Source organism: Theropithecus gelada, chromosome 8 (genome assembly GCF_003255815.1).
Source record: "Theropithecus gelada isolate Dixy chromosome 8, Tgel_1.0, whole genome shotgun sequence".
In the NCBI taxonomy this organism is placed as follows: Eukaryota; Metazoa; Chordata; class Mammalia; order Primates; family Cercopithecidae; genus Theropithecus; species Theropithecus gelada.
In genome coordinates, this window is record NC_037676.1 from 75,911,545 (window position 1) to 75,933,028 (window position 21,484).

Genomic DNA, 21,484 nt, shown 5'->3' on the forward strand with positions numbered 1-21,484 from the left:
TGTGTGTGTGAACTGCCATATAATTAATGTACCGACAAAAAAAAAAAATTTTTTTTGAGACCGAGTCTCACTCTGTAGCCCAAACTGTAGTGCAGTGGTATGATCTTGGCTCACTGCAACCTCCACTTGCCAGGTTCAAGCGATTCTCCTGCCTCAGCCTCCCAAGTAGGTGGATTATAGGCACGTGCCACCACACCCTGGCTAATTTTTGTATTTTTAGTAAAGACGGTGTTTTGCCATGTTGGCCATGCTGTTCTCAAACTCCCGACCTCAAGTGATCCTCCCGCCTCACCCTCCCAAATTTCTGGGATTACAGGCATGAGTCACCACGCCCAGCCCCAAGAAAATTAATAAGTTAAAACTAGGTTTAAATTTTTCTTACCAGAGAGCATCATTAATTTCATTAAAATACATTTTATGTCTCACCTAAAGGCCACTGATAGACATGCATGAATGAAAATGATTTTGCTTTTCACAAAAAGGATCCAGACTTAGCCAATTAGGATTAATATTAACTATATTATTATGTAAACCCATAAATATCATGTTTCACTCAAGAACATACCAATTATTCTAGTACTCTTTCACAAAATAAGCAAGCTACAGGCTAAGGGGGGTGGTCTATCACCAAAGCACCTGCAGCAACAGGCATAGGTTGGCAAAAGGGATCTCCAAATCTCCTTAAAATCAAGGGAATCCTGGGACTATCGAGAAATAAGAAGAGACCCACTGTTGTCTACTTTCATCACAACAAACCTCTTTAGCCTTTAAAACCCCAGCAGTGAGACAAGGAGATAGATACAAGGCCAATTCATAAACCCTTCCAAAAATTACAATGGATTCCTAAAGAATCTTAAGGAAATCCAAATCCTCCTAAGAGTCCTCCAGAAACTTCCCAGGTAGCCTGGCCTTCCTTTACCACATATAGAGGATAGGGATGGTGTCACTAACTGTTAAGAGTAGTCTAGCTCTTCACTCTTGGGAGAAGGCGGCAGAAGAAGCAAAACTGGAGAAATGGCCTTGAAGAGGTGAAATGGGTTGGGATCCAGGACACAATGGAAGAGCTGGGCAAGTCAGCTGAGGGTACCTACATAAAAGGTACATAACATTTAAGCAGGTTAAAGAGCTATGTGAGGATTGGGGAAAGTGAGGAAGAGCAAAAAGGTGGCAGAATCAATGGATCTGCAGTATGAAAGGACTGTGGAAGTCAAATTACCACAGGGAATGAACTAGAAAGTTAGGAGGCAAGTGTTACAGAAAGATGAAAGACTGAAATTAACATTATGCAGTTATTGGTAATGATAAAGTCAAGAATGTGATTATAGGCATGAGTGGCTGAAGGAGAGTAGAGAACAAGATCACTGGAGACGTTAAAGGAACTGAAAGGTCAACATATTGGAACAATCATCTGTTTAGGTGTTGAAATCACCAAAAATTAAAATGGGAAATGCTGAAGAGAATGAAAGTGAGCCATAAGAAATGTGATGTAATCACCCAGATGTGACTATCATGAGGCAATGTAGGCATCATGAGGCATGTCTGCTAACACGAAACTCAAAACTGGGAGATTGTCTCAAGGAAGAACACCTGGAACTGGCAATGAGGAGCAAAGAGTATATACTACAGGGACCAAGAAATGTAGAAGAGTAAAATACACACCCATAAATAAGCTCAGTCTAGCACAAAACTAATAACCAACATATATTACTGTACTACAACACAGTAACAGCTACCACAGAGAACTACAGGTCCTGCTGGAGGCCCAGTAGAGGGATCAGAGGTTTCACAAACGTGTGGAAGATGTAACATGGAGCTGAGAGCTCAACAATTAATAAGGGCAAAAGGACCTTCAAGGCAGAAAGACAATACAACTTAGGCAAAGGCAGAGAGATTTGAAAAGAACATGAAGCATTCTGAGAAATGCAAACAGTTCAACATGATTAAGGGCAGAATGAGCCAGAAAGAGAGTTAGGACATATACCTGGAAAGGTAGACGAAGGCTACAACTATCTTTTCTGCTAAAGCAAGAATAAAAGACATGAACAAATTAAATTGTTGCCCCTAAATCCTTCATAAAAACCACTAATAGAGAACAAAATTGATAAACTGTAGTTTCCTCTTATTTTCCTTAGTTTGTAGGAGATGCTAGGATGCAAATAACCCAATAGCCAGTTGCTTTAAGAAGTTTATCAACCCCTAGAGAACAAATGCTGCCACATTATACACAAATTTTATGATCATTATGATAATCTCCAATAGCCAAGATTTAAATGTGCTACAGGAAATTATGCACAACTAAGATATTTTAAGCTACTGAAGAGCTCAAACATAAATACATTAGTTGTAGATTTGTAACATGTATATATGCAAACATAAATGTATACAGCTATAAATAAAAACTGCTTTCCATTTAACAAAACAATATAAGTGAATGCAGAGATAATAACAACAGTGGTATATACAACTTTTATAAATGATTAACGTTAGAACTAAATATCACATTGGAAAAGATATCTCACTAGGTAACTGTTGGTATATTTACTGTCTCCATTTCTACTTTAGCAGCTGTGATTTAATGGAAAGCACACCATACTTGAGAGCCAAAGAAAATACATTCAAGTACTGGCACTGGCACTTGTGAACTATTAAGCAAGTCACTTAACTTTCCTGTGCCTAATTTACAAAATAGAAATCAAAAATCCATATCTCATGTGGTTTTATTAAGATTTATATGAAGTACCACATCTAAAAGAGCTTTGTAAACCATAGTGAACTACAAAATAGTTTAGTTACATACTTTGAAATATTATTAATGTAGAACTAAAAGCCTTCAAGCCATCCGCCAAACCCCCACTCCCCAAAATAAAGCACAATTAAAATCTGAGATGATAAATCTGTTAGTTTGATAAGTATGTCTCACCACCTCTCTTCATAACCTTACCTTTGAATGAGCAGGCCCTCTTTCATTCAGAAGTTTATACTGGGGTTGGACTCTATTGAAACGGGCTAACTCATTTACCAGACACATTGCAGTTTTCTCTTTTGGGTTTGCCATTTTATCTTGGAGAGAAGCTGTAAATAAAAAGGCTATAAAGTTTTTGTGAAGAATGACTTTACAAAATGGAAGAAAAACTAGTTTTGAGTTTGTTAGATTGAAGGCAGACTGTATATTTAAATTATTTTCATGAATGTTGTATTTTAAAAATTCAGATTACCTAATGTCTTCCATTACATGCAACAAAAATAGGTATCACATTTTAAACGATAAATTAAGGTAAAATTTTTCCTAAATACCTAAGTTGTTCTATGTATAAAACAGCATGCTTAAAGATTTTAAAGTAAATTTATAATTTTTTATTTATCTTATAAACTTTCCCCTCAAAAAATTTACTAGAAACACATGTTTCCTGGTTCTTATTACTATGAAACTAAATTTTGTCTACCTTCTTGATCCTTTCATCTCAATTTTTTTCCTTCTCATTATGAGGTAGCATGTTAGAAAAAGCTCTAGACTTGGGAATCAGGTCCTAAGTTTAAGTACTAGCTCTTCCAACTACAATTTTTCTGTAACTCTAAGTAAATTAACTTCCCTTTCTGTTTTTTAAAATAAATTTTCAAAGTTGTAAAAAGAATAATTTAACAAGTGCCCATGTAGCTAACACCCAGTGCTTATTAACCATGTTCCATGTTTAACTCTTATTACAAAAAAGATGATATTCCATTCCTGTTAAGTTCCTTATATCTTTTATAGATTATTGACGTATGTGGTTCTATACTCACATAAATGGTATTATAGTATTATAATAAACATTCTCACAGTTTACTTTCTTCACTCTTCATTGTGTTCTCAAGACTTTTACTTATATAGATCTAGCACATTAATTTTAATTACCATAGAATTTCCATTACAATATTGCACCAGTTTTCTTATCCACTCCTCTACTGAGACACTGGGTTGTTTCCAGTTCTTCACTCTTAAAGAGAGTACGCTGTCAAATAGCTCTCAAAATGACTGTACCAAATTACCTTCCCCTACCATTTCTCCTCAAGCTCAAAAACATGGAATATAATCAAGTATTTTAATTTCTGATAATTTGATATTTGACAAACAGTATCCCATTATTGTTCTTTGGATATTTTTCTCCACTACTATTTTTTGTTTGTTTGGGTTTTTTTTGTTCGGAGACAGAGTCTCACTGTGTTGCCCAGGCTGGACTAAAACCCCGGGCTCAAGCTATTCTCCCTAATCAGCCTCCCAAGTAGCTGGAAGTACAGGCTTCTATCCTTTTTTTTTTTTTTTTTTTTGTATTATAGTTTTCAACTTTTCCTTTTATGGTCTGTGCTTTTTATGTCTTGTTTAGGAAGTCCTCTCTAACCGAAAAGGTCTCAATGATTTTACTTAAACTCACTAAGCCTTCTTTCCATAAAATAAGGGAAATAAATCTAACCCGCTTATGTCCCAAAGTTGTTGTGAGATTAAGAGTTGTAAATGTATGATGTGGTTTTCTAAACTATATCGCAAATACAAGGTACTATTATAGCTTCAGAATATTTTTCTAATACCACATTATTTTATCCTATATTTTTCCTTTCTCTCATTTATAGACACACTTACTTTTTTCTTTCACTTCCCATAAAAAAAGCCAAAAAATATTTTAAAATCTAAGCATAAAACATGCAAGTGGATTACTTCCTGCTCATTTAAACTATAGTCACAATAAATACAGTTCAATTGTACTCACAATGAGAATACTTAAAATGAATGAAAATGGCTGGCTTTAGGAACTTCATCTACAAACTTCCCAGGCCAAAGTTTAATATTAAAAATAATACTCTTTTACATTTCTAATACTCTTAACAGGCCCAATAATTTGTACAATGGCTTGATTGTGATCATTATGATTAAGAAACTATTTTATATGAAAACTACATAAGCACCTGGTAAGACATAAGTAAAAAGAAAGAGGATCTAAGCAACCAATTGTAGGGCCAAGGCAGTTGACAGTAGATAATACAATTAAGCCATTTTAAGTGGTTTCCAAACTAAAAAAAAAAAAAAAAAACCTAGTAATTATTACCTTTGGGAAAAGTACAAAAAAAAAGTCAAGACAGTTTTGAGAAAATCTGCATTTTACCTATTCCATTGCGTATCACACAAATTTTATAAAACATCCTGTTCAATTTGGAAAGTCAGTCGATATAAGAAAAGAAAAGGTAACCTGAGACTATAATCAGTTTTGGCTTTTGCACACCATCGCATGAATTCAAGTGCAACAGACAGCACAGCCAATTTAGTATCAAAGAGCAAAAGCAGAATAATTGGTTAAAAATGAGAAAATATTAAAGTCTGATAAAAATCAGCCAATTTTGCATAACACAAATAGTATTTATACTACCACTGTGTAATTTTCAAAATTCAGTAATGCTGAATATTCATCTGCTACAATGCAAAAAATATTAGAAGCATACGAACATAGCGTGAAAATTTTATACTATGAAAATTGCTAATAGCATAGGTTCTAAACATATTAAAAAGCGATTTAAATGGTTCATTTATAATGAAACCCTGTTTGATATGAAAACCTAATCTAAATCCTTTAAAGGAAAATATTAACAAATAACAAGGTATAAAACTTATATTCCATTAATTCTGACTTCCTGCTTCATAAAAGTTAACATGAATCCAGTAACACATTTTAATGGGTGACTGAAGTTTTGGTGTGAGAAGTGTCCAAGATCCCACTTTGATGAAGCTTCATAATTAAAATCAAAATGTTTAAAGTCGATAAATTAGGAAATAATTAGTCATAGTTGTAATGTTTTATTTTTAAAACGGATTAAAACAAATAGTTGTTCCTTTACTTAAAGAGAAATCTTAACAGCATTCCTACTTGACAGAGAGCTCAGTAATACAGCAGTAACTTTTAAATTACAGAAAAATTTGGATAGAGCATCTATAAAAACAAACTGGTCTATAAAATCTGAGACACATAAACAAACTATATAAATCTTTTTTAGAGAAGTCAACAGTGCAAAAAAGTTAGAAATGCATATAACGTTATGCATATAATAGAAAGGCATATATTTTCAAAGACCTATAGATGTTATCACTGAAGATATTTTGAAATAGGCTTCAAGTCAATTTGGTGGCTGGAATAGCAGAGACCTACTTAGAAGTAAATAAAATTAAGAAAAATGGATTCACAATCTCAGACTCTGCCACTTTGAAAGAGCATCGGCCACATGATGGTTAAGAGCCTGTTTTGGATATCTCTGTCACTTACTAATATCTGTGTGACCTTGAGAAAGTACTTAAATCTCACTTTTCCACAGAGTAAAACAGAGATAATATTTGTTCTTATCTCACTGGATAATTGTATGGATTGAATGAGATTATACCAAACACTGCTAACAATGATTAAAAATTCATTATTATTCTGATTTAAACATTTGTTACAACAATTACACTATCATCAAATATTAAAACAGTGACATAGAAAGTCACGAAAAAAGAGTTTGTAAAACTAAGTAAAAATATTCTTAGTTAAAATATTCTGTTAGGATAAATTGATTTTATTCATACAAATAAACTTCTTGGCTGGGCGTAGTAGCTCACATCTGTAATCCCAGCTACTTTGGGAGGCAGAGGCAGGAGAATCACTTAAGACCAGGGATTTGAGAACAGCCTGGACAACACAGTGAGACCTCATCTCTACAAAAAAATAAAAATATAAGCCATATGTCATGGCACATGCCTATAATCCTTGATACTCAGAAGGCTGAGATAGAAGGATTGCTTGAGCCCAGGAGTTCCAGACTGCAATCCAGCCTGGGTGACAGAGTGAGATCCTCTCTCAAAACAAAACAAAACAAAAAACAAATATATTTCTGTAGTAGTCTGTGAAAAGCATGTATTTGTTATTATTTTTTCCACTGACTTACAAACCCATAAGCTTGTTTCCACTGAAAAATTCTCAAATATGATATAAATTATATTAAAGGTTAATATGTGCTAGGAAATATTCTACCTTCACTGATATGAAACTTGATTAGATGTAACTTACAACTTTGATAAGAAACACTGGTAAAATACATATTTATAACAATAGTATCTGCATATCCAACAAAAACATAAATATATTCTATTTTTAGATTCACTCTATTTTTATGTTTTCACAAAATGTCCTGGACTCTCTGGAATGTGAATCTTCATTTTGCCTGTTCATTTGTATGTGTAGGAACCAGTGAATAAACACGGAAACTGTGTTCAAGTCATTGAACAAGCTACAAAATAATGTAGCTTAGTTTTCAATGAACAGGCAAAACGATCTGTACCCAAAGGAGTTCACAGTCTGTAGAAGACACAGACACAGACACAGACAATAGACAAACACAATAAATCACAATATGATAAGTACTATAATAAAGCTGTTACAGAAACTCCTTAGACAAGGGCGGTATGCAAAGGCAAATTTTAAGAGCTGGTGATTAGATAAGGAAAGCAAAAGTTCACCTAGGTAAGAAGAGAAGATGAAAGACATTCCAAGTTTTTCAAGAAGTATAGACGCAGGAGAAAGCACATAAAACACATAACTTTCTGGCAAATGCAAGCAGACCACTGACAGAATACAGAACGCATGAGGAAAAACAGCAGAATAAAACTCTGTAACTGGAATTCACTAGAACACCAAAAGTTTCCTAAACCAGAACTTAAAGTAGCAAACATTTCTAATAGTAGCTATATTCCAGCCAGAACTCTTGCTAGGAAGGTCACAGACTACCTCACTTCGCAAGGCAAATCATTCCGAGGAATCCTTTCCATCCTTGGTCCCAGAAATGACTTAAACACAGTTTATTTTTTTTTCTTTCTTTCTTTCTTTCTTTGAGACAGTTTCGCTCTTGTTGCCCAGGCTGGAGTGCAATGGCGCGATCTTGGCTCACCGCAACCTCCGCCTCCTGGGTTCAAGTGATTCTCCTGCCTCAGCCTTCCAAGCAGGCTGGAATTACAGGCATGTGCCACCATGCCCGGCTAATTTTGTATTTTTAGTACAGACGGGGTTTCTCCGTGTTGGTCAGGCTGATCTCGAACTCCTGATCTCAGGTGATCCACCCACCTCGGCCTCCCAAAGTGCTGGGACTACAGGCATAAGCCACCGCACCCAGCCTTAAACACAGTTTCTATGTCTCTTTACTGGTTCCCCTTTGTCTATTCTCTGCTATTGGAGTGAACTTATCCTAATTCCCAAGTAAAATAAGAAAGAAAAAAGTCAAAAGAGCAAAGGATCCTTTCATGGGCTCTTGCCTTCTAGGAGCAATGTGACAGACACGTCCACAGCTATTAACTAAGACAAACCTTCTGTTTTCAAATTAGACCCTAACATAAGGCTTGTCCAAGCAAAATTATCGATTAACTACCCAGGCATCAAACTGTTCCATTTTTCACAGTCTGTCCATTAGGAAAAAATTTAAGTTCCTCTCTCACATAAACAAAGATAAATTTCAGAAATATTAAAATGCAAAATACAAAAATATCACAAAAACTAAAGGAAACTTGGCTAAATATCTGTCATACTCCTGTAACACAGAAGGCCTTCCTAGATATGAAAAGGAACCTAGAAGCCATAAAGGCAAAAACTGAGAGTTAACAACATAAAAATATAAAACCTCTATAAAAAAAACCATACCACCTATGACACTAAAAAAGAATCTATGCGCTGGGGAAGAAATACTTGCAGTATGTGAACAAAGGCTGGGCGTGGTGGCTCATGTTTGGAATCCCAGCACTTTGGGAGGTCAAGGCGGGCAGATCACCTGAGGCCAGGAGTTCCAGACCAGCCTGGCCAACATGGTGAAACCCTGTCTCTACAAAAATACACAAATTAGCCAGGCATGATGGCGGGTACCTGTAATCCCAGCTACTCGGGAGGCTGAGGCGGGAGAATCACTTGAAACTGGGAGGTAGTTGGTGGCTGCAGTGAGCAAGATCGCACCACTGCACTCCACCCTGAGCAACACAGCCAGACTCCGTCTCAAAAGAAAAAAAAAAAAAAACGTGAAGACCAACTGTTAACATTCATAAAATAAAAAGATAATATAAATAATTTTTTTAAAAGCCAATAGGAAAAAAGGACAAAGGTACACACAATTAATTCACATAATTTCTTGAGTAAACATACCTGTTCAAAAGAATGTTAAAGAGCCTGGCCAACATGGTGAAACCCTGTCTCTATTAAAAATAAAAAAATCAGCCAGGCATGGTGGCGCATGCCTATAGTCCCAGCTACCTGGGAGGCTGAGGCACCAGAATTGCTTGAACCTAGGAGGTGGAAGTTGCAGTGAACCAAGATGGCAACACTACACTCCAGCCTGGGCAACAGAGTGAGACTGTCTAAAAAAAAAAAAAAAAAAGAAAGAAAGAAAAATTCGAATTCCAATGATATATAATTTTCCCCTATTAAGACGGATAAAAGTTTTTTTTTTAAATAATCATTTAAGTATTAACAAGTATGTGGGCCGGGCGCGGTGGCTCAAGCCTGTAATCCCAGCACTTTGGGAGGCCGAGACGGGCGGATCACGAGGTCAGGAGATCGAGACCATCCTGGCTAACATGGTGAAACCCCGTCTCTATTAAGAAATACAAAAAACTAGCCGGGCGAGGTGGCGGGCGCCTGTAGTCCCAGCTACTCGGGAGGCTGAGGCCGGAGAATGGCGTGAACCCGGGAGGCGGAGCTTGCAGTGAGCTGAGATCTGGCCACTGCACTCCAGCCTGGGTGACAGAGCGAGACTCCGTCTCAAAAAAAAAAAAAAAAAAAAAAAAACAAGTATGTGGGGAAAATGTGTGCGAATTCTGTTGGTGCAAATACAAATTAGTACAAAATTTCTGATGCGCAACACTGATTAAAGTTTCAATTGTACCTATCTTTAAAACAGCAATTATTAATCTGAGGATTCATACTACAGGAAGATGTTTGCCATGATAATCTGGAAAACAAGACTACAACAGCAAAAACTATAAATAAGATAAATATTAATATTTACCAAAAATTGATTAAATAAACTACATGAATTATGCAGCTTTGAAAACAGAAAGAGGTACAGTGCTTACGAACCGACATGGGAAAACTCTGCAAACGTGAATGACGAAAGTTACAGCAGCTTACTGTCTGACCGTATATTTATCTTTTTTTTTTTTATTTTTTTTTTTTATTTTTTTTTTTTTTTTTGAGACGGAGTCTCGCTCTGTCGCCCAGGCTGGAGTGCAGTGGCCGGATCTCAGCTCACTGCAAGCTCCGCCTCCCGGGTTCCCGCCATTCTCCTGCCTCAGCCTCCCGAGTAGCTGGGACTACAGGCGCCCACAACCGCGCCCGGCTAATTTTTTGTATTTTTAGTAGAGACGAGGTTTCACCGTGGTCTCGATCTCCTGACCTTGTGATCCGCCCGCCTCGGCCTCCCAAAGTGCTGGGATTACAGGCGTGAGCCACCGCGCCCGGCTATTTTTATTTTTTTTTGAGACAGAGTCTCGCTCTGTCGCCGAGGCTAAAGTGCAGTGGTGCGGAGCGATCTCGGCTCGCAGCAAGCTCCGCCTCCCAAGCTCAAGCGATTCTCCTGCCTCAGCCTTCCAAGTAGCTAAGATTACAGGCATGAGCCACCACGCCCGGCCTTTTTTTTTTTTTTTTTTGAGACGGAGTCTTGCTCAGTTGCCCAGGCTGGAGTGCAGTGGCACAATCTCGGCTCACTGCAAGCTCCGCCTCCTGGGTTCAAGCCATTCTCCTGCCTCAGCCTCCCAAGTAGCTGGGACTACAGGCGCCCGCCACCACGCCCGGCTAATATTTTGTATTTTTAGTAGAGACGGGGTTTCTCCATGTTGGTCAGGCAGGTCTCAAACTCCCGACCTGAGGTCACCCACCCGCCTCGGCCTCCCAAAGTGCTGGAATTACAGGCGTGAGCCACCACGCCCGGCCAGAGTAAGTTCTTTCTAGTCTTGACAGTACCACCATTGTCCTGAAAAACAGAAAAATAATGCTCAAGGATCTGATTCAAAGTAGGCCGTGTTGTGCCTCCATCTCTGACTTTTCGAATGAAGCGATCTAGAGATTTCAACAGGACAAAAACATAGTGTGTCCTTAACAGTATTTAGTTTGGTCAGTCTTAACTTCAGTCATTCTAAATATGTGTATAAGGATATCTCATGATTTTAATTTGCATCTCCCTAATGAATACTGTTAATTAACTTTTTTTCATTTGCTTATATGCCATCTGTATCTCCTGTGGTGAAATGTCTAAATATTTACCACTTCTTTTTTTTCTTATTGCTGAATTTGAAGAGTTCTTTATACATCCTACATACAAGTTATTGATTAGACATATGCTTGGTAAAGATTTTCTTCTAGGCCAGGCGCGGTGGCTCACGCCTGTAATCCCAGCACTTTGGGAGGCGGGGACAGATGGATCATTTCAGGGCAGGAGTGCAAAATCAGTCTGGGCAACAAGGTGAAACCCCGCCTCTTATTAAAAATACAAAAATTAGCTGGGCATGCTAGTGTGTGCCTGTGATCCCACCTACTCAGGAGGCTGAGGCACAAGAATCGCTTGAGCCCAAGAGGTGAGGGGCTGCAGTGAGCCGAGATGGTGCCACTGCAATCCAGCCTGGGGAACAGAGCATGACTCTGTCTCCAAAAAAATAAAGTAGTAGGAAAAAGATGAATTGCTAACAATGTTGGAGCAAATGGACAGTCACCTTGGAAAATAATAAAGGGGAATCACTAGGAAAAAAATAAAAATTTTTTTCGCAAACTGTGGCTTCTCTATTCTCTTGCCCGTGTCTTTTAAAGAGCAGATTTTAATTTTAATAAAGTCTAATTTATCAATTTTTATAGTTTGTACTTTTAATGCATATCTAAGAAATTATTACCTAAGGTCTAAAAATTTTTTTCTCCTGTTTTTTTCCATGAACATTATAGTTTTAGGTTTTACATTTAAGTTCAGAAGCCATTTTGAGTTAGTTTTTATACACAGTACAAGGTATGAATCCATTTTTCGTATATCAATATCCAATTGTTTCCCATTGTGGAAAAAGCTACGTTTCTCCCACTACATTGTCTTTATGCCTTTGTCAAAATTATTAGTTATCTACATATATCTGAGTTTATTTCTGGACTACCAATTCTGTTTTCACTTTTTTTTTTTTTTTTTTTTTTTGAGACGGAGTCTCGCTCTGTCGCCCAGGCTGGAGTGCAGTGGCATAATCTCGGTTCACTGCAACCTCCGCCTCCTGGGTTCAAGCGATTCTCCCACCTATTTACCTATTTTTATGCCAAACTATTTTTACTACACCTTTATAATTCTTGAAATTAGGTAGTGTTGGCTCCCACACTGTTCTTTTTCACAGTTGTTTAAAGTTCTTTAAATTTCCATACGAATTTTAGAATCACCTTGTGCATTTCTATAAAAAAGCCTGCAAAGATTGTAATATGTTTCTTAAATCTATTGAGTAATTTGGTGAAAATCAACATTTTAACAAAGTTGAGTCTTCCAACTCAACTTTGGAACAGGATATACAGCCACTTCTCATTATTGAGATAATAATATGTCAATGACTATTATGTGAATTAGCAATTATTGAACCATTGCTCCCAGGAGAACTAAAGTATTAGGTTCTTGCAAGCTTCTGGTCACATTTTTGTGAACTGATCATATGTCATGTTTTATGTGTTTCTGTTTAAAGACTTCTTGTTTAATATGTATTACTAATATATGTTGTTATTCATTAACGTTGAACTCACGTCCAACAGTACTGTTTAACTCTTGCCTAAATAAAGCTTATCTAATACACATATTTTCTCTGTAAGGCATATCAGAGCATCCTTGTACTTAGAAACACTATATGGCACTTAAACATTACATTTTAAACATAATTTTAAACATCAAAATAACCACCTTTGTAAACATCAAAATAACCAACAAAAAGCACAAACATGCAAAAAATGCAGCACTAAATAAACCAAGAAAGGGCTATGTGCTTACAGCATGAAACTAAAATAAGAAAGCAGAGCACTGTCTTGTTCAATCCCATCTGGGTATGTGTGCACTGGGTGATTCAAAATGTTTTGCCCCTGCAGGTGTCTGAGAATGACCACAAAAGCACTGCAAGTATTGGTTTTGGGGTTACAAATAAAAATTAGTAAGCCAGCCGGGCGCGGTGGCTCAAGCCTGTAATCCTAGCACTTTGGGAGGCCGAGACGGGTGGATCACGAGGTCAGGAGATCGAGACCATCCTGGCTAACACGGTGAAACCCCGTCTCTACTAAAAAGTACAAAAAACTAGCCGGGCGAGGTGGCGAGCGCCTGTAGTCCCAGCTACTCGGGAGGCTGAGCCAGGAGAATGGCGTAAACCCGGGAGGCGGAGCTTGCAGTGAGCAGAGATCCGGCCACTGCACTCCAGCCTCGGTGACAGAGCGAGACTCCGTCTCAAAAAAAAAAAAAAAAAAAAAAAATTAGTAAGCCAATTCCCAGGTAAGGAATCCATGAATGATGAGAATCAACTGTATCTTACTTAGGTATCCTTTAATTTCTTGCAGCAGTATTTTGTAGTTCTCATTTTCTTTAACATATTTTGTTAGACATCCCTAAGTAGTTCATATTTTTGATGCTTTTGAAAATGCTACTCTTTTATTTTCATTTACGATTGTTCTCTGCTAAGGTACAGAAACACAATTGGTTTTTGCATAGTGCTCTTCTATCCTGCAACTCTGCTATACTAATCCATTAGTTCTTATAGGATTCCACCAGATTTTCTACGTAGACAGTCAGGTCATCTGTGAATAAGGACAGTTTTATTCATTTATTTCCAATCTGAATACCATGTATTTCCTTCTCTTGCACGATGCTATGGGCTAGAACCTCCACGGCAACGTCAAATGGAACTGGTTAAAGTGGACATCCCGTCTTCTTTTTTTAAAAAAGTGTCCAGTTTTGGCCCGGCGCGGTGGCTCACACCTGTAATCCCAGTACTTTGGAAGGCCAAGACGGATGGATCACAAGGTCAGGAGATCGAGACCATCCTGGCTAACCCGGTGAAACCCCATCTCTACTAAAAAATACAAAAAAAATTAGCCCGGCGTAGTAGCGGTTGCCTGTAGTCCCAGTTACTCGGGAGGCTGAGGCAGAAGAATGGCGTGAACCCAGGAGGCAGGGCTTTCAGTGAGTCGAGATAGTGCCACTCCAGCCTGGGCGACAGAGCGAGACTCCTGTCTCAAAAAAAACAAAAAGTGTCCAGTTTTTCACCAGTAAGTACAAGGTCAGCTAATAAGGTTTTTCACAGAAACACATTAGCAGACTGGGAAAGTTCACTTCCACTCCTAGTTTGGCGAAAGTCTTTAAGATACTGAATACTGGATTTTATCAAACAATTTTTCTGTATCTATGGAGATCATGTGATTTTTGCTTTTTAGTTCGTTAATATGGTGAATTACACTACTGATTTTTTTGAACATTAAACCAACCCCACATTCCTGGGATAAACCCCACATCGTCAGGACATATTATCCTTTTAATAAACTGTTGAATTAGATTTAATAAACTGTTGAATTAGATTTTAATAAACTGTTGAAACTTTGTTTAGATTTTTGCAATTATATTTATGAGACATACTGGTCTGTAATTTCCTTAAAATGTATTTGTCTGATTCTGGTATCCCAGTAATGCTGGCATCATGAGCCTTGTAAAAATTTCCTTCCACTTCAGTATTTTTAAAAGCATATAAAATTGATATTATTTTTCCTTAACTGGTATAATTCACCAGTGAAACTATCCGGACCTAGAGTTTTCTTTGTAAGTAGACTTTTACTACAATTTTTATTTCTTTAACACATAAAAAGCTACTCAGGGCCAGGCATGATAGCTCATGTCTGTAATCCTACCACTTCAGGCCAAGGCAAGAGGATCACTTGAGCCCAGGAGTTGGAGATCAGTCAGTGCAACATGGTGAAACCTTATCTCTACAAAAATTAAAAATAAAAAAATTAGCCAGGCATGGTAGCATGTGCCTGATATCCCAGCTAGGAGGCTGAAGTAGGAAGATCACTCGAGGTCAAGGCCACAGTGAGCTATCATCGGACCATTGCTCTCCAGCCTGGGCGAAAGTGAGACCCTGTCTCAGAAAGAAAGAAAAAAAAAGCTATTCACGTTATCCATTTTCTTCTTCTTCCTTTGGGATTAATTTGCTCTTCTTTTTCTACTCTCTTAAGATGGAAGCTGAATTCATTTATTTGAGTTCATTCTTCTTTCAAAATATATACATTTGATGCTATAAATTTCTCCCTAAATACTGTTTTAGTAATATCTTCTAATGTTGTATTGCTGTTGTCATTTAGTGTAAAATACTTTCTAATTTACTTTTCCTTCTTTCTAAATCACAGATTACTTGTATTTTTTAATTTCCAAATATTTGGAGATTTCCCAAGAATCTTTCTGTTAACGATTCCTAATTCCACTGTAATCAGATAAAATGTTTTAATCACTTGAATCCTTCTGAATTCATTTAAGACTGTTTCATGGCCAGGCACCGTGGCTCACACATGTAATCCTAGGAGTTTGGGAGGCAGAGGCAGGAGGATCACCTGAACCCAGGAGTTCTAGACCAGTCTGGGAAACACAGTAAGATCCCAACACTATTTAAAAAAAAAAAAAAAAAAAAAAGAATATTAGCTGGGTGTGGCGGCACACATCTATAGTCTTAGATACTTGGGGAGCTGAAATGGGAGGGCTGTTTGAGCCCAGGAGGTCAAGGCTGCAGCGAGCCACGGTGGTACCACTTCACTACAGTGTGAACAAAGCAAAACCCCACCTCCAAAAAAAAAAAAAAAAGGTGCTCTATGGCCCAAAATATGGTTTATCGTTGTAAATGTTTTGTATAAACTTGTGAACAAATGTGTATTCTACTCTTTTTAGGTAGAGTGTCCTATAAATGCAATCAGGTCAGGTTGGTTAACAGTTATTCAAGTCTACTATATTTCTGATGATTTTCTGTCCATTTGTATCAGTTATTGACAGGGGTTACTAAAATCTCCAATTATGACTGGATTTCTCAATTTCTCCTTGCATTTCTACTCGTTTTTGTTTCATGTGTTTTGAAGCTTTGTTATTAGGTGCATAAACATGTAACATCATTATGTCCTCTTAACTGACCTCTTTACCATTATAAATGAAAATGACCTTCTTTATCCCTGGAAATATTCCTTGCTCTGAAATATACTTTGATATTAATATAGCCACTCCAAGTTGCTTTTGACTAGGTTACCATATTATGTCTTTTCCCATTCTTTTACTTTTAACCTATTTATGTTTATAAACTATTTCTTGTAGGCAAGCATATAGTTGGATCTTGCTTTTATATCCAATCTGACAAATTCAGTCTTTAAATTGGAGTGTTTAGATGATTTACATTTAGTTTGATTATTCATATGGTTAGGTTTGATTCTATCATCTTGCTATTTATATTTTTTATATTTATTATATATTTGATGTTTGTTCCTTTTTTCTTCTTTTTTGACCTTTGTTGAATTATTTTGTGTGACTCCATTTTATCTTGTTTTTATTAGCTTATTATTGTAACTCTCTTTTACTGGCTTATTATTTAACTCTCTATTTTGCTATTTTAGGGGCCAGAGTTTATAGTATACATTTTTAACTTACCACAGTCTACCTTCCAGTGATACTATCACCTCACACAGAGCAAAAGAATCTTATAACAATATACCTCCATTTCTCCCTCCCTGCCTTTTAGCTATTGTTATCATGCATTTTACTTTTAGGTAAGTTATAAACCCCATAACAGCTTGTTAATATTTTTGCTTTAAACAGTCAGTTATCTTTTAAGGAGATTTAACTAATAAAAAAAAAATGATGTATTTACCCAAGTAGTTACCATTTCCAGTGTTCTTTCTTTCATGTAACTCCATATTTGCATCTGGTATCACTTTCCTGCTGTCTGAAGGATTGCTTTTAAATTTTCTTCCAGAGGGGAAATGTTAGCAATAAATTACTTCAGCTTCTGTGTTGTAAACATCTTTATCTCATCTTTGCTTTAGAAACATATTTTTGTCAGATATAGAATTATGGATTGGCATTTTTCATCTTTCAGTACTTTAAAGATGCTTTCCCCAGTTTTTTGGCTTATATCGTTTCTGATAAATCTATTAAGATAATCATCTTTATCGTTCTTCCTCTACACACAAAATGACCATACCTCTTTCTCTGACTGCTTTTGAGATTTTCTCTTTATCATTTGCTTTCAACAATTTGATTATAAAGTACAGTAAGTCCTCACTTAACATCGCCAATAGGTTCTTGGAACCTGCAACTTCAAGTGAAACAAAGTAGAACAGAACCAATTTTACCATGGTCCATTCGATATAAACAAGGGTTAAGTTCCTACAGTGTATTTCTAGTTACAAAAACATCACCAAACTTCTAAATAAATACCAAAACACTTCTAATATTAAACAATGAAATAAATGTGAGCTACACATACACTTAAGAAAGATTAATAAAAACAACTAAGATAATTATTTACCCAATTTTTCTAGTTCAGGGTCACAGGTGGTCAGAGCATATCCTAGCCGTTCAGGGCACAAGGCAGAAACCAGCCTTAGAGAGGATGCTATTCCATACTAGAGTGCACGCGCGCGCGCGCACACACACACACACACTGACTCACTCACTCATACTGGAACAATCTAGAGAAGCCAATTAACCTAATGTGCACATCTTTGGCAATCGAGAGAAGCCAATTAACCTAATGCTCACATCTACCTAATGTGGGAGGAAACTGAAGTCCCAAAGAAAACCCATGCAGACATGGGAAGAACATGCAAACATCACACCAGTCATGGCCCCAGCCAGGAATCAGTTCTTTTTCTCTCATCAACATCATGACAAAATGATGTTGAAAGTAACATTATTTGAGGACCTGCTATACCTTGGTGTAGTTTTATGTTTCTTATACTTGAAACTCATTTAATTTATCTGTAAATCTAAAACATTTTTGGCCATTATTTCTTAAAATATATTCTTCTGTGTATTACTTCCTTTGAGAACCATAATTATTCATCTGTTTGGCTGTTTAAGTGTCCCACAGCTCACTGACTTTTTTTTCTTTTTTCTCTATGCTTCATTCTGGATGGTTTCTATTGTTCTGCCTTCAAGTTCATTCGTAATTTTTTCTGCAATGTCTAATTTACCATTAATCTCACACCGTATATTTTTCATCTCAGTTGTAGTTTTCATCGTTGTAAGTTTGATATGGGTCTTTTTGTCTCTTCTATATCTCTAACTTTTTGAATATATGGAATACAGTTATAATGTTTTAATGTCCTCTGCTAATTCTATCATCTGTGTCAGTTCTGTGTCAATTTTGATTGATGATTCTCATAATTATGGGTCATATTTCATGCTTCTTTGCATACATGGTAATCTTTCACTGAATGACATACCCTGTTAATTTTACCTTGCTATATAACTCCTATAAATCTTTTTGGACTTTGTCCAGGGATACAGTTGAGTAATTTGGAAATAGTTTGTTCAAGTCTTGTTTTTATAATTTACTAGTTTGCTCCAGAGCAGCAACATCTTCTCAACTCAGAGTCTGCCAGGCTCCACAATTCAGTTTCTACTTTCTATGTCACATGCTGGAAAATCTCTCACTGCAGTAGGCCTGGGGCAATTGTAGGACTCACCTTGTTTGTTTCTTCTCTCTCAAGAATCACTGACCTGAATGTCTTAATCGTTGTTTCTACATATTTTGTTTTTTTTGGAGAAGAGGGGTAGGATTGTTTCAAGAGGACAGTAAACACGATCCTTGTTACACCACATGGACCAGATGCAAAAGTCCCCATCTGTCCTTGTATATTTAATCTATCTGTGTCTATTTAAAATGAGTTTCTTGTAAACATCGTAAATATACGTCCCTGACTTACGATGGTTCACCATATGATTCAATTTTACCATAGTGACAAAGTGATACGCACTCAGTAGAAACCATACTGAAGTACCTATACAAGCATTCTATTTTTCAGTTTCAGTATCACATTCAATAAATTATGACATATTTAACACTTTATTATAAAATAGGCTGTATGTTAGATGATTTTACCCAACTGTAGGCTAACTTAAGTGTTCTGAGCACATTTAAGGTAGGCCTGGCTAAGCTATGATGTTCAATAGGTTGTGTGTGTGTGTGTGCATATATATATATGTATATATTTTTTTTGAGACAAGGTCCCACTCTGTCACCCAGACTAGAATGTAGTGAAGACATATAACTCACTGCAGCCTTGACCTCCTGGGCTCAAACAACCCTCCCACCTCAGCCTCCCGAGTAGCTAGGACTACAGGTACACACCACCACATCCAGCTTATTTTTGTATTTTTTGTAGAAACGGGTTTTCACCATGTTGTCCAGGCAGGTCTTGAACTCCTAGGTCCAAATGATCTGCCAGCCTTGGCCTCCCAAAGTGCTGGGATACAGGCATGAGTCACCATGCCCAGTTAATTATGTGTATGAAATACATTTTTTACTTTCAATATTTTCAACTTACAATGGGTTTATCAGGACCTAACACCATCATAAGTCAAGGAGCATCTGTACTTGAGTCTTGCTTTTCTATAGAATCTGACAATCTTTGCCTTTTAAATTGAGCATTTAAGTCATTTGCATTTATTATAATTATCAATATTACTAGATTTATATCTACTGTTTTGCTAATTTTTTGTCCTGTTATGTGTTCCTTTCTTCATCTTTATCTTCTTTTAGACTGATTATTTTTTAGTATCCATTTTACATCCTACATAGGCTTACTATTTTAATTTTGTCGTATAGGAATTGTTGTAAAACATACACAGCCTACCTTCAAATATCATACCACTTCATGTATGATACAAGCACCTAAAAATTCTGTACTTCCCTACCCCTTACCCCATTCTTTATGCTACTGACATCAATTAATTTCTATGTATAAGCCCTCAAGGCATTGTTAGTATTTCTGTTTTAGTCAATTATCTTTTTAAAAGTCAAAAATGGGCCAGGTGTGGTGGCTCACACCTGTAATCCCAACACTTTGGGAGGCCAAGGTAGGCGGATCACTTGAGGTCAGGAGTTCAAGACCAGCCTGGCCAACACGGTGAAACCCTATCTCTACTAAAAATATAAAAATTAACCAACCATGGTGGGCTCATGCCTGTAATCCCAGCACTTTGGGAGGTCAAGGCAGGTGAATCACTTGAGTCCAGGAGTTGGGAGACCAACCTGAGCAACATGCCAAAACCCCTTCTCAACAAAATACACAAAAATTAGCTGAGTATAGTGGTGCATGTCTGTAGTCCCAGCTACTTGAGAGGCTGAGGTGGGAAGACTGCTTCACCCTGGGAGGTCAAAGCTGCAGTGAGCCATGATTGTGCCACTGCACTCCAGCCTGGGAGACAGAGCAAGACCCTGTCTCAACAACAACAAAATTTTTATTTCAATACCACCAATTTTCAGCTATTTGATTATGATGTGCTTGGTCGGTTTTCTTTTTTTTTTTTTTTTTTTTTTTTTTAATATTCCTTCTACTTTAGGTTGACTTCTTACCATCATCTACAGGTTTATAGTTTCCACTAAACAGAGAACAGGGGTTCAAAGTCATTATTCCTTAATGTCATTCGCAGCAACCTGGATGGAACTGGGGACTTATTCTAACTGAAGTAACTCTGGAATGGAAAACCAAACATCATACGTTCTCACTCATAAGTGGGAGCTAAGCTTGTGAGGATGTAAAGGTGTAAGAATGATACAGTGGACTTTGGGGACTTGGGGAAAGGGTGGAAGTGGTATGAGGTAGAAAAGACTACACACTGAGTACAGTGTACACTGCTTGGCTGATGGGTGCACCAAAGTCTCAGAAATCAACCACTAAAGAACTTATTCATGTAACCAAACACCACCTATTTCCCAAAAACTTGTTGAAATAAAGTCATTATTTTTTTTTTTTTTTTTTTTGAGACGGAGTCTGGCTCTGTAGCCCAGGCTAGAGTGCAGTGGCCGGATCTCAGCTCACTGCAAGCTCCGCCTCCCGGGTTCACGCCATTCTCCTGCCTCAGCCTCCCGAGTAGCTGGGACTACAGGCGCCCGCCACCTCGCCCGGCTAGTTTTTTGTATTTCTTAGTACAGACGGGGTTTCACCGTGTTAGCCAGGATGGTCTCGATCTCCTGACCTCGTGATCCACCCGTCTCGGCCTCCCAAAGTGCTGGGATTACAGACTTGAGCCACCGCGCCCGGCCCATTATTTCTTATAATATTTTCTGTTGCCCCTCCCTTCTCCTAGGATTCTAATTACACATGTCTTAAACCACTCGATATTTCCCACAGCTCACTGATGCTCTGTTTTTTTCTTTAGTCCTTCCACCCTGTGCTTCATTTTGGATAGTCAGTATTGTTATCTATTCAAG

At 37.3% G+C, this 21,484-nt stretch overlaps 1 protein-coding gene across 5 annotated transcripts in view; it reads right to left on the reverse strand.

The window, feature by feature from the left end:
- The window catches only part of STAU2 (staufen double-stranded RNA binding protein 2), a 334,517-nt gene that overhangs the window by 292,204 nt on the left and 20,829 nt on the right, over nt 1-21,484 (reverse strand). The window contains exon 4 of one of the 5 annotated variants that reach the window (XM_025393313.1): nt 2,942-3,072. The exons of the other annotated variants lie outside the window; for them this stretch is intronic. Within the exon in view, the coding sequence (XP_025249098.1) occupies nt 2,942-3,055 (114 nt within the window). The 5' untranslated portion in view covers nt 3,056-3,072. The remainder of the gene's footprint in view (nt 1-2,941; nt 3,073-21,484) is intronic. 5 annotated transcript variants of the gene reach the window in all.